Genomic DNA, 14,547 nt, shown 5'->3' with positions numbered 1-14,547 from the left:
TTAATAACCCACAATTGTGGGTAATTAGTGAATGGTACTCAGGCATGGAGCTGGACTTAAAGACCTTTTAACCCTTTGCATTATTAAATAAACAATCTGAGGTACCTCGGCGCGTGAGGGATTTTGGGTACTACACAGGTCACGATAGGGATAGTGTTTCAGACACGCCTATGCCGACGTCCCCTTTCGGTCCCCGAAAGACAAGATGCAATTACCACTCGATGTCGGACCATATGCACAGCATGCGATTCTAAGCAGATTAACAAGCATCAGAAAAATCATGACGCAGGGCATACAGTGGTTATGGGTATACGTTTTGGTGTGTTGTGCTGTTGGTTTACGCCTCAAGACCTATTAGTTAACTCATAACTCCCTATAGCATTGCGGTTTGAGGATTTGGGACCAAGATTATGAAATTATGCTTTGGTATAAATTAGTACTTTTCTATGTATACTTCTTTACGCATATTTATCTATGTATATATCACTGTTTTAGTATTTAATATTTTGTAAAGGTTCTTGATGAACTGAAACAAATAAAGAAATTCATTGAGAAAACTCTGCTTCAACTTACAGATTTTGGTGCCAATCCACAGAGCCCGTGTGGGAATTCAACAAACACGCCATATGGCATGACGCTCTTCACATAACCAGCAAATAGCATTCCTGAATGGATTTCTGAAATATCCTTTGCAATGTCACCATCCTCAATAGCAGTCATTAAAGAAGGCTTTCTGCACAATATCTGAGGCACAGGTCAAGGAGCAACTTACTAGCACTTTCAACATGTAACACTGAGCTGCTTACCCAAAACGTAAAATTAAGTGGCATCAGTAAAGTGCTTCATATTGAGAGCAATGTCCAATAAATATGCCAACACAAAACACACGTTTAACCAGTAACGAAAGCCACTGATGGTAACCACCTTGCAAAAGGAGAAAGATTGGCCTTTGCAGGGATTCAAACAAACCATCCGTCAATGATTTTGCTACAGCCTGTTTCCTTTGTGCAAGGATGCTGTACAGTCTACTCATTACAGAACTCAAAACATACACATTGTTATTTATTCTTAATTCTTGCATCTCGTTTTTTTTCACTGGAATCATACATAAGTCAATCGTTATTGGAGTTTCAGGAGCATGGAGGTGATGGAGGGTCATTGCTTTTTGGTTTTAGGATTAAAGCGTTTTGAAATTCTTTAAGAGCGTTGTTTAGGTATTTTCTGAATGGAAGTGCCAAGGCTGGTGAATCAGATGCCTTGTAGGGCATTCCAGGCATGGCGTTATGGAAAAAGCTCTTCCCGTAGTAAAGATTTTAAATTGTAGTGAGCGATGGCTGTTTTGCAGAGAGTTGCGTCTGGCCTGTGAAGACATGTATGTGCCAAACAATTATGAACTGGGGCCATTCTTTACTTGGGAAACAATGGAAGATTTTCAGGGTGATATTATGTGTATTTTACTAAGCTTATACAACACCTTAACTAAAGCACCTGTTAGTGAGATGTATCATGTGTATGCTTCATCCCCTCTCCTAGTGAAGCCCCCAGCACTTTTTGCTGGCCTTCTGGACCTTTTTATTTCTATCCTGAACGGGTGGAGTCTTTTTGCACTCATTCATTCTTATTTACTCTGACTTTTGGAACTCTGTTTTCTGAGTTTTACCTTTACTATGGAGTCTACTCTCCTCCATATCTTTTAAAGCATTTGTGTTTAACTTTTGCAGCACACAGCACCTTATAGGCACTGTTGCTGGGAACCCTTTAGGGTCTCCTTTGAGATTTTCTTTATCCTCGAGTAACTAAAGTTCTTAAGAATAGAAGAACAAGTTACTTCTTACCTTGTAACTTTCTTTCGACGGGATGTTCCTCCGACGTATTCCTCATCTTAGATATATCCTTCCAGCTCTGCTGGCCTCGGAAATTTTTTTCTCTAGAGGGCGCTGCGCGTCGACATCCCTCGAGTCGATGTCCCTCGACAGCCGCCGTATCGACGCTCGACGTCATCCTGCCTATAAAGGCCACGCGCAGCGTCCGTTGCTCAGTTCCGTTTTGTAGCCCACAGTATTACTGTCTGGACTAGACTAATCGCCCTGAAGGAGCGTAAGCTGCAACAACAAGGGAAGTAGAACTGCGGGGATGGATGGGAGGGTCGATGAGGAATACGTCGGAGGAACATCCCGTCGAAAGAACGTTACAAGGTAAGAAGTAACTTGTTCTTCGAAGGGATTGTGTCCTCCGACGTATTCCTCATCTTAGATAGGCTCCCATAGCAGTATTCTATATTCGGAGGAGGGAGTACTGACTTCACGCTGTCTTCTATTGATGAATAGAATGCAGTACAGCCCTTCCAAACCTAGTCTCTTGACTGGAGGAGGAATCCAGATTGTAAAAACGTGTAAAGGTATGGACAGACGACCATGTAGCGGCCGCACATATGTCTTTAACCGGCACGCCTCTTTTGAGGGCCGATGAAGCTGCAATACCTCTGGTCGAATGAGCCCTAAGGTTTTGAGGGGGCTCTTTCCGTGCCAGTTTATAACATTCCAGAATGGCTAGAATGATCCATCTGGAAATGGTCTGCTTAGTTATTGGTAACCCCAGCTTGTGACCTGTGTAACGTACAAACAGCTGGTCTGCCTGTCTTATCCTGGCTAGTCTACTAATATAAAAACTTAAAACCCTCCTAGGGTCTAGTCTGTGTAACGTCTCTTCCTCTTTCCCCGGGTGAGGAGGAGGATAGAAAGATGGTAGGGTAATATGGAATTCAGAAACCACCTTTGGGAGGAAATTAGGCTTCACTTGCAGGACAACTTTGTCTTTGTGAAAGATTGTATGAGGGGGTTTACAAGAAAGAGCTTGTAATTCGCTCACCCTTCTAGCAGATGTAAGTGCTATTAATAAAACAGTTTTAAGGGTAAGGAATCTTAACGAACAAGAATGGAGAGGTTCGAAAGGTGTACCCATCAGGAAAGTTAGTACTAAGTTTAAATCCCATAGGGGAACTTGGAATGGTCTTGGGGGATAAACATTGGTTAACCCCTTTAGAAACTGTATTACCAAGGGTAATTTGAAATAGGATGGTTCTTCCGCAGCACGCTTAAAGATAGATAGCGCTGCGAGATAGGCCTTAACGGTGCCAACTTGAAGGCCTGAATTTGCCAAATATAGTAGGAAGGACAAAACCATTGGTGTACCACATGAAAATGGGTCGATATTCTGTTCTCTACACCAGCTGCAAAATCTGTTCCAACGGCAGCGGTATAAAGACTTTGTTGCTGGCCTCCTTGCCGAAAGCAACACCTCCATAACATCATCAGGGAGGTCCCAATCCTTGTACCTCAGCCGTTCAGAAGCCAAGCGTGAAGGTTGAGGGCTTTGATGTCTGGATGGAAAACCTGACCTCCCTTCTGTGAGAGTAGGTTCTCTCTGAGAGGAAGTCGAATTGGAGGGCAGATGGACAAGTCTAGAAGGTCCGGGTACCACATACTCCTGGCCCAATCCGGGGCAATTAGGATCATGGTTCGCCGGAATCTTCTCAACCTCCTGATCATTTGAGGAATGACAGGGAACGGTGGGAACGCGTACAGAAGCGGAAACTCCCAGTCCACTATGAACGCGTCTCCCAGAGCTCCTCTCGGAGGAAATTCCCTTGAGCAGAACAGGTCGCATTTCCTGTTTAGGCTGGTGGCTAACAGATCTACCTGAGGGGTTCCCCAAAGGGCGAAGATCTCTTGAAGGACTTCCTGAGCTAGCTCCCACTCGTGGGAGACTGTGTTCTGCCTACTCAGAGCGTCCGCTGTCAAGTTCTTCTCTCCGGCTAGGTGAACTGCCGATAGAGAGATTCCTTCTTGGATTGCCCAAAACCAGAGCTGCACCGCCTCTCTGCACAGGGGTAGTGATCCTACGCCTCCTCTTTTGTTGAGGTAATGCATGGCCACCGTGTTGTCCGTCATTATCAGGACGTTCTTCCCTTGTACAGCTGGCAGGAAAGCCTTCAACGCAAGTCTGATGGCTCTCAGCTCTAACAGGTTGATGTGTAGTCTGGACTCCGATGGAGACCAACGACCGCTGATGGTCAAGTCGTTGGCGTGGGCTCCCCACCCCGTGAGTGAGGCATCCGTGACTACTGTTATCTCCGGCCAGGGTTGCCAAAACTGTTCTCCTTTCAGAATGTTCTCCTGACAGGCCCACCACTGAAGGTCTCGAGCCACCCTGCCGGGAACCTGAAGAAGATCTGTCATTCTCCCTGAGAATTGTGACCACTGAGTCCTCAGTGCCCACTGGAGGGATCTCATTCTCAGGCGAGCATCTGGCACAAGGAAGATGCAGGATGCCATGAGGCCTAGCAACCTCAAAAAGTCGAAGGCTGGGAGACGTTGGGCATGCTGGAACTTGGTAACCATCTGTAGAATATCTTGAGCCCTCACCTCTGGTGGCGAGGCTTTTCCCAGGGAAGTATCCAGGATCGCTCCTATGAACTGGAGTCTCTGCGATGGTATCATTTGTGACTTCTTTAAATTGAGGGAGAAGCCCAGTCTGTGAAGGAAATGGCACACGTGATTTAGCTGGATCTGAGCTTGCTCCGGAGAAACAGCCCTGATCAGCCAATCGTCCAGGTAGGGGTAGACGTGAATCCCTTCCCTCCTTAGACTTGCAGCCACTACCGACATTAACTTGGTGAAGACCCTCGGGGCGGAGGTCAGCCCAAATGGCAGTACTCGAAATTGATAGTGAGAGTTGCCAATTGCGAACCTCAGGTATTTCCTGTGTTTGAGAGTGATAGGCACATGGAAATAAGCGTCCTGAAGGTCCAGAGATACCAACCAGTCCTGAAACTGAAGGAGGGCCTGGAGGATCTGAGAAAGAGTGACCATCTTGAATTTGTCTTTTCTGAGGAATTTGTTCATTTCTCGCAAGCCCAAGATGGTTCTCAATCCTCCGTCTTTCTTCGGAATGAGAAAGTAAGGGGAGTACCAGCCCTTGTCCCTCTCCGCTACAGGTACCGGTTCTATGGCACCTTTCTCTAGCAGGTCCAAACTTTCCTGCAAGAGGAGCAGATCTGGAGCTTTCTGAGAGCTGATCCCCGGTGGATGACTCTGAGGTATACGTAGGAAAGGCAGGCAGTAACCTTGGGCGACTGTTTCCAATGCCCAAGCATCTGACGTGATAGCCTGCCATACTGTCAGATGTTGAGTCAACCTGCCTCCTACAGGTGTCCTGTGAGGGGAGTCCTCAGAGTGGTTTTGGGGCGGCTGATGCAGATGCCGATGGTAAAGAGGCACCTGCTGTTGCTGCGGCTTTAGAATATCTACCCCGTCCACCTCGGGTAGTTCTTCTTTGACCCCTTTGAGCCGGTCGTCCTCTACCTCTTCCGAATGCCGAGTAGAAGCGAAAGGACTTGCCCCTCGCAGAGGTTCCTGTGGGACAAAAAAGGAGTCTGATGGATTGCAGCTCCTAGGGATTTTGCTGCAGCTTTTGAAGTTTGCAGTTTCTCTAAACTGTCATCTGCCTTTTTCCCAAACAAAGAAGAGCCATCGAATGGCATGTTCAAGAGCCTGGCTTGCACATCTGGGGCAAAACCCGACTTTCTCAACCAAGCGAATCTCCTGGTTGATGTACTTGCCGCCATTGCTCTGTTGATACTGTCAGCCGAATCAATGCCCGTCTGGAGGGATTCGCACATAGCGTCTTTACCGTCCTGTATAATATTCAGGAACGCATCCCTTTCTTCTCCCTCCGGGATGCAGTCAGCCGCTGTAGAAGCACACCCCCAAAGTGTATGGCTGAACCTAGCAAGGGTGCAAGTAGCATTAACAGACTTTAACGCCATGCTACATGCTGAAAAGACTTTCTTTGCCATAGCATCATATTTTTTATCGTCCCTGTCCTGTGGGACTGTAGGATAAGCTGTCTTGACATCGGTAGAGGATGCTGCTTGTACCACCAGACTTTCTGGGGATGGATGTTTAGACAAAAACTCTGGGTCTGTGGAAGATACCCTGTACTTTGCAGACAGTTTTTTATTTACTGCTGGTATTACATCTGGGGTTTCCCAGTTTGTCATGATCTTTCTCTGAAGAGCTTTATGAAAGGGCACCACAGGATCCTCTTGTGGGCCTTTGTCAAGAATATCCGTGAGGTCATCTTGCTGGAAAGATTGTGAAAGTGCAGACCACCCCATGAACTCTGTAATCCTGGCCATTAAGGCTCTGTAGGGGGTTTCAGCATGCTCCCCCGGGGTCTGGCTTAGCAAAATCCACCTCAGGGGAAGTGTCTAACCCACTTGCCTCATGTAAAGAATCATGAAGATCCTTTAATCTGTGCTCTTCAGAGGAAAATTCCTCTCTAACTGGGGTTACAGGTCCCTGTAACTCAAATGTGTCTTGTTCAGACAAATCACCCTCTTCTAAAATTGAGGATATAGTTCTCAATTGTTCTGAACTCATAAAGGGAGTAAATCCCATTTCCAAGGCAGAGGGTGCCGAACTTGTCATTATTGGCCTCGAAAACGTCGATGTCGTCGACGCCGAAGGCTTCGAGCGTGGCGTCGAAAACAGAGGTGGAGGCCTCGAGGACCTCGACAGAATTGGAATTCTACTCGACAATATCGACGCCATCGACGTCGAGGGCCTGGGGATAGTCACTGGATGTGTGGTCACCGTGACTTTTATTGGCGTCGACGCCGGCGTCGAGTCGACAGACCCGTGTGTCGAAGGTCCCCTCGACAACGGCGCCGAAGACCTCGACGTCGACGGGACCTTCGTCGACGGCGTCGACGGAACCTTCGAGGAAGGTTTGGAGGCCATAGTCCTGCTCGAGGGTTCGAAACGCGATCGAGAGGTTTCTTTCGCCGGGTACTGCGACTCGCGGCGTTTTTGACCTTCGGGTCTTTCAACCAGAGCATCGCTCTCGGCAGTCTTCGAGGGGGTCGAGGTCGCTTTCTCGAAGACGCTCATCATATTCTTTCGGAATTCCTCCCATTCAGCCCGGGAACTATGTTTCGTGGGGCAAGGGATTCTTTCTGGCGAAACAGAGGAAGACGAAGACGGAGAAGGGGATCTTCGACGCCTCCTCTTCGAGTGCTTCGATCTCGAGGAGTGATGAGACCCACTCCGAGACCTGGAGCGCGAATGGTGACGAGGAGACGAATGTCTCGACTTAGTCGACGAAGAAGAAGCTTTAAAAGTCTTACCTTTCTCCAGCTTTCCCCTACGCTCCTTCAGGGCCTTAGCTGTCATGGACATACAGTCCTCGCATTCCGAACAATGGTGTTCAGCTCCCAAGCACCACAGACAATTTCTGTGAGGATCGGTCAACGACATCTTTTTCCCACAATCTCGACATTTTTTGAAGCCGGATCGAGGAGTTGTCGGTTCCGACGAGGAAGCCATCGAGAGGGATCTAATAACTCGAGGTAAATAGGATTAATCTGACTAAGAACTGAGCAACGGTATTCCGAGGCACCGAGTAAGCGCGGAAAAACAGAACTGAGCAACGGACGCTGCGCGCGGCCTTTATAGGCAGGATGACGTCGAGCGTCAATACGGCGGCTGTCGAGGGACATCGACTCGAGGGACGTCGACGCGCAGCGCCCTCTAGAGAAAAAATTTTCTGAGGCCAGCAGAGCTGGAAGGATATATCTAAGATGAGGAATACGTCGGAGGACACAATCCCTTCGAAGGATACTTTGTATCCCTCCTATAACATTATACTATGAGATATTAGCACACACCACTGTATGTGGAGTGCTAAGGGGACACCTGGTATCACCCTTCTCTCTGCTCCTGTGACTTTAGTCACAAAGACAACCTTCCAGTGGTCGAAGTGAGCGGGAGCTGTAGGGAGCGGTGCTCCTCTACTTTTTTAAATTACCTTTTACAGCTCCTATACTTTTATTTTAAAAAGAAACCGTTCCAGAATGGTTTCATTTTAAAATAAATGTGTATGAAGAAGTTGAAACTTGCACTTTCAGTGCACTGCACTGAACGTTCCCTTAAACAGCAGGTGCAAGTATTTGGGGGTGTGTATTGTGTGTGGGAGGGGACGTGGTGAGGGGGTTTGCGGGGAGCGGGTGCAGGCCGGGAACATAGTTCCACTACTTCTTTTTGTACACTTCGACCACTGCAACCTTCTAGTTATGTCTGGTGGCAGTGGACTTGTTCTACCAACTATTGTGTTATTTTTTACAGCAGACTGTATTCACAGTCTCGGTTATGCACAACAGAGTCACTATGTTCTAACATGGTGGCTCCTTTCTATTTTTGCCACTTCTAACGTGGTTGTCCCTTGTTAGCTCTTCTTCTACCATTCTGGGAGGGGGAGGTCTGTGTGTGTGTTTTGCCTTTGGCAGGAACCCTTGGGTGTCCCCTCCTAGGTTGCAGTGTGTCTGGGCAGGCAGAAAGTGGTGAGGAGTTTTTCACTCCCCTGCCCTTTGTCTGCCAGAGTGCCTGAATGGAACCAGTGCCTACTGGGCGGATTGCCCTGGACAGCCACCCCCCCTTCTCTAAATTGCTGAGATTGCAGAGGAGTGTGCTGAAACTGAATAAAGGGTGAGGTTTCTGAAGTGAAAGGCAAGTCGACTACTTGACACTGAAGTAACCAAAGAAGAAGACGACCAGAGACGCCTGTAGACCCATTGCAACACTGAAGCAACCACTGCTGTCCTGACCCCGTTTTCTATGTGACAGTGGAGCTCCAAAGAGGACTCTTCCCCTTTGGCTGGTGGAACCAACCAGCCCGAGACCAACTCTAATCTGAACCATCTGCCGGGGTGCTGTGCCTCTCCAGAACGGAAATACAAGGAGACCTCCAACCCAATTGAAGTGCATCCTCCTTGAAAGGCAGAATCTGTCAAAAGTCTTTGCTGAGCTCCAGGTGAACCTCCAGAGACGCAATCCGACTCATCCAAGTCCCTTCACCAGAGTGCAGGAATCGAGCAAGATTGACCGGGGACTGAACAGAGAAGTTGAAAAAAATCTGTGTGCCCTGCCTTTCATCACTAGACCAAGGAATCCGGAGACTGGGTCAATCGCTGCTGCCAGAGGAGAATCCACACACAAACGTTCCTTCTAACCTAAAGTACTGTGGGGTAAAAAGGTATTTACCTAAAACCAAAAAGTCGCTCTAGAGCGTTGGAGTGCACAAAGAGGTGTCAAGGGTGTCAACACTGACCCAAGCTGCCAGCTTTTGTCCCTTTTGCAAGTCCTTTAACAAGGTCTACGCCATTGTGTTCAGTCTTCAAGTATCCTTTCCTACAGACTAGAAGTATTCTCAGGAACTTTTGCTGTTTCCCTGCTTTGTAAGACTTTTAAGCACTCTCCGAATTGACTTTCTGCTAGTTAGGAATTGGACTTTAAAAACGTTAGTTTGCACTGAAACCATCTCTATAACGTAAAGTGCTGCTACTGTTTGACTAACCAACTGTTTTTCTCCCCAAATGACTTTATCCAATGTGGTTTTGCTAACTAAATACAATTACCGTATATCTTTGTGCGCAAGTGCACAGTTTTACCGATAATCCAGTAGAACCATCATTAGTGTCAAACACTAACAATTGTAACTGCGAGCAATCGCAAACTAAGAAGTGGCCTTTGAAAAGTATCCTAGTAATCTTATGCGTACTGGTTTAATGGTCTGAGTATTTTAAGACATTTCTCGTGTAAATATAATATATATTTTACATAATTGTATTGGTTTAATTGTTTCTTTGATCTGCTTTACTAACTGGGTTCAGTGTACATGCCTACAGATCACATCTTGCTCTTAAGATAAGCCTGACTGCTCTGCCACTCTACCAAGGTTCCATGAGTAGAACAGACTGATGCTAAGAGTTGGGGACCTGTATACATTCCATTGGGATAGTTTTATGAAGTCTTACACCTCAAGTGAACTTTAGGAAAACTCCCCTAAAAGCGCGGATATCCATATAGCATTTTTACATCTTTCCCTCCATTGACATCAATGGAACACCTGACATGTTTGCTATGGCTTCAACCCTGTCCAAACCTTTGGAGGTAGGTAACCTATCTCCTTTACCTTCTTTGCTCAGCTCATCTCATCTCTTTTGGGATCACTGGTCAGCTCTTTTGACAACCAGCGCAGGGGTGGCTCTGGCCCCTGTGCAAGATTCCTTTTCTGTTTTACTGTAGCACCCACCTCTTTATAGAGAGGTACAGCAAGGGTACGGTTACAAAGAAAAAAGAAAAGGGATACACTTTTTGATGCGTCCACGACAGGCTGGTGGGAGCAGATATTTTTCTAATAGGGTTTTCGTTTTTAGCACATGCACCTCGACAGCATAATGCAATTTTGAGTATCAAATACTCACAATGGAGGTACCACATGCTGTTTGCCCTTTCTGTTGGCCATATAGTCCTTTGACGTTCTTTCCTGCCACCTCAAAGCAGAAAATGCCATATCTGGTAGGCCCTTTATGGGCAAAAGCTTGGAGTTGCCTTAGCAAAGCGGCAGTGTCTGCATCTGGCCAGATGTGGGGGCTGGGACTGACTGGTCCCGGTTTTGGGGCAAGAGGCTATCCCATACTCAACAGCCCTTTCCAATGGTGCAGATCCTGTCCTTTGGAGGGCTGGGGCAGCCCTGGCTCAAATTCAGGATAGAAGGAAGACCGCTGCAGTCATTCTTGATATAGTGATTGGAGCCAAGACTCGTTCAAACAGCTGCATCTTAATGAAGACCAGAAGAAGACTAAGAAATCCAGCTTGTCCTGATGAAGCCATGCCTCTCTGGACAGATCTGAAGACCCTTCCTTGTGCTGGTGGGACCAACCAGTCTAGACCCCCTGCACAACAATCCTGCCTTCTGGAACGTTTGGAAGGGTCCTGGAATCAACCTGTAGGCTGACCAGCTCCATCCAGAGCATCTGCTGTGCATCGGTCACTGCTCAGAGTTCGGAAATGGAACTCTGCACATCTCCAGATAAGAAAAGGCCTCCTGCTACTGCGGCTCTCCATCCTAAACAGGGGTCTTTCTGGATAATTTTCTTTGTCCCACCCTACATGAGTCAGCTGCCTCTGCTTCAGTGCAGTGATCTTTGCTGCTGCCTGCTTCCACTGTGTCCTGGGGTCTCCTTTCATTATGGAGCTCGTGGTGGTCCAGGTCTTGGGGTGCCTGGTTCGTCCAGCTTCCAAGTTACAGGAGCAACATCATTTTGGACCCAATCCCAAAAACGTCCTCTGCACTTGCAACCCCTGGAACCGTGCAGCTGGACCAACAACGGACATTAGTGGGCACCAGTGGATGTAGGGGCGCTAGGGTTGTTTCTAGTGAAATAAGAGTTGAATGGTGTCAGACTTGTATACCAGTTGCCAATCCACTCCATAGGGTTATAGAGGCGTGAAGTCCTGAACCCTACCCCTCTTCCTTACCTGGTTGAGATTGGGGGTTCTGGCCAAGGATTCCTCCCTGGGCTTCTATTAGGAAAGATCTTTTTGCTGCTTTCCTCTCATGGACTTCTATGGGACACCCTTACTTTTTGTTTGGATTCCCGACCTCATTTTCTGGAAGTAAAGCCTTCTGCTTTACTTGCCTTGTCTATTGACTCTTATGTGGAAATTGATCACTCCATAAAACCATCAGTACTGGGAGTAATATCTCTTTATGGATTTGTTGCATTTTCAGTACTGCACACATCGCACTAATAAGAGGGTGGGGTTGGGGGTCCAAGCGCAGACTAGGGCCTTCTTGAAATCAGGACATGGTATAAGGGCTTCACCGTGAATTCAGTCATTGGTGCTCAGCTGTAGGCATCGTCCTCGGGTTGTCAGCCACTGTGCTTCTTCGTATGGGTATTGTCTCCAATGAAGATCTGTGAACGGCTTTAGGAGGAGTCCTTTTAACCAAGATTTGTCCTGGAAGCTCAACCAAGTGCACCAATGGTAAGAATATGTTCCAGCAACAGACATTCAGGCACCAGGATCTGTACTGGTATCGGCAAGTCCAAACCCCCACATCTGCGAGCACATGTATGGCAATTGCATACCCAGAAGGGCAATAACCAATATTGCCAAAAAGGACCTTAAGGCACAGCCATTTTAGGGTGTTAGTGACATTTAGTAGACAATGTAGCCAATGTGCCAAAGAAGTAAATGCAAAAGAGCACAAGTAAAAAGTGCAAAACAGTAGAAAAAGATCCAGTGCCACCAGCTCATTCTAGGCACGTTGTAAAAGTATTGTATTGGGTTATTTATATAGCACTCTTTCCCCACTTGTGTGGCCTCAATGCACTTTTTCCTCGGTTGAACGCCCTTGGTGACCGTAGTCGATGGGGTTGGAAAATTGTAGGGAGTTTAGCTTAGGAGATGCATGTGTGCATGTTGCCGTTCTAGGACTTGGGTGGCTGGTAAGGCTCGACTAAGCAGCCCAAGAGAGGTCAGACACGTGGGTGGGTGTTGTTGTGGGTGAGATAGATTGCTATTGTTGAGAGAGCATGTGAGGCCAGCTATACCGGTTTCCTTTCGGGCGGTGGTCTCTGTATGCTAGTGGCAGAGGTGTTGAGGTATGTCGGGTGTTTGTCTGGACGGCTATGTGTGCACTAGACCGGATGTGCTTGGCCATAGCCGTATTTTATCGTGAATGGATGCTTGGCCGGGCCTGTGTCCACACTAGTGGTGTGAATATATATGTACAGTGGGCTGCGAGATTGCTCGGCTGGGGCAATGTATGTCCAGGTCTAAAATTGAGAGTCCTATACCAATGGGCCTAGCTTTCATACTGTAGGAGGTACCTGCATATATTAAACAGAGATGGAGGCTACACCTAGATTTGAGAATGATGTATAGTGGGAGGAAGGCCTATGCTTGACAGTGCAGTAGGTTTAGGCATATGGAAAACAAAGACTGAGGCTATGCCTAGATCCGAGAATCCTGTACAGTGGGAGAGAGGCCTAGGTATCACAGAGCAGTAGGTTTAATCATACAGTAATCCAAGATGGAGGCTACACCTATATTTGGGAATCCTGTACAGTGTGTAAGAAGCCTAGGTCTCAAAATGCAGTAGGTCTCATAATAAACAAGGGAGGAGGCTACACCGATTCGGGAATCCTGCAAGGTGTGGGTGCCTAGGCTTCACAGTGCCGTAGGTTTCAGCCTATACTAAAGTAGGTTTCCTTAGTGTAACAGAAATTGATGGTTTGTTGTACCTGGATTTGGGAATATCTTAGTAGTTGGAGATTGCTAGTGTTGAGAGCTTCCCTGAGTAAATGATGCTGGTCAAGAGTGGCAGTGAATTACTTCCTGATGGGTGTGTGCCACCCTGGGTTACTTCTTTCATTGCTCATAGTCTCTCATGTGGGCTCGGCGGGCGGGGGCACAGCGAGAATGTTGCGAGTGTGCCACAGCGAAAGATGCTGGCTTACCTGGAATACCAGTCGGCTGGGAGTGTTGCTGAGCAATATGTGGTGGTGTGTCAGGTGAAACCACTGCGAGAGCTACCGGCCCATGAGTTGTAATTGATGCAGGGGCGTTTATTAATGGTGTATTCACGGGGAACAGTGGATTAGGAGAGTATTGGGAAGAGCCAGGTTTTAAGGGCCTTCCTGAATTTCAGGTGGTTTTCCGTGTTGCAAATGTGTAATGAAGGGAATTCCAGATGACTGGCGCTTGGATGGAGAGGGATGAACCACCAAGTCTAATGGAGCTGTAGGGTGGGATCACTAGGCGCAATGAAGTGCGAGATCCGAGGTTCCTGGAAGGTTGGTAGGAGACAATTTTGTCAAAGGAATTCAGGGAGGGTGTTGTGGACTGCGCAAAGGGTGATATACGTGGCTTTGAAGGTGATGCGCTGAGCAATAGGGAGCCAGAGGAGGACTCTCAAGGGAGGGCTGATGTGTTCACTGTTGGGCAGGTTAATGAGCAGGCGTGCTGCTGCATTTTGGATTCTGTGGAGTTTCCTTAGTTGGGATGCTGGGGCTCCTAGGTAGAGGCAGTTTGCGTAGTCTTGGCGGGAAAAGATGATTGAGTTGAAGGCCAAGAAACAATGGGGATAGGTGAGGTAGGGGAAAATCCGCCCGAGCATACGTAGGTGGAAGAAACAGGTTTTGGATATGCTGGTGGTGTGTCGGGGGGCAGATACATCCCAGTCAAATTCACATCAAAGGTTTTTAACCACGTTAGAGGGTGCAGGTGCTTGTCCTAGTGATTTGTGCCACGGATTGATTGGGGGAAGAGTGATGTTTTCTCGGAGACTAGGATTTCAGTTTTCTGAGGGTTGAGGATGAGGTGGTTGGTCGTCATCCAGTGATCAATGTCAGAGAGGCACAATGACAGGTCCGGGCTGGCAGAGCCTTCGGAGTTTGGGATTTCAAGGATGATCTGAGTATCGTCTGCATAGTTGTAGCGGTTAAGGATGTACGAGCGGATGATTGCGGGAATGGGTCGTATGTAGAAATTGAAGATTAGCAGTGATGTGGAAGCTCCTTGGGGGACACCTTTACAAATTGGACATGAAATGGATGTGAACTGGTCGGTTAGAGGTAAAGGAGATCCACGAAAGGGCTGTGCTTGTGATTCCTAGAGTTTGTAGTCCGACTAATAA

General features: G+C 47.5%; 1 protein-coding gene across 1 annotated transcript in view; it reads right to left on the bottom strand.

Annotated features, from left to right (window-relative positions):
- The window catches only part of PDCD11 (programmed cell death 11), a 1,291,633-nt gene that overhangs the window by 844,039 nt on the left and 433,047 nt on the right, over nt 1-14,547 (bottom strand). Inside the window, exon 16 of the mRNA XM_069611704.1 lies at nt 574-744. Within this exon, the coding sequence (XP_069467805.1) occupies nt 574-744 (171 nt within the window). The remainder of the gene's footprint in view (nt 1-573; nt 745-14,547) is intronic.

This window comes from Ambystoma mexicanum, chromosome 8, assembly GCF_040938575.1.
Source record: "Ambystoma mexicanum isolate Mex_15411 chromosome 8, UKY_AmexF1_1, whole genome shotgun sequence".
In the NCBI taxonomy this organism is placed as follows: domain Eukaryota; kingdom Metazoa; phylum Chordata; class Amphibia; order Caudata; family Ambystomatidae; genus Ambystoma; species Ambystoma mexicanum.
Note: the sequence above shows the minus strand (reverse complement) of the source record. Positions and strands in the feature narration are given on the sequence as shown.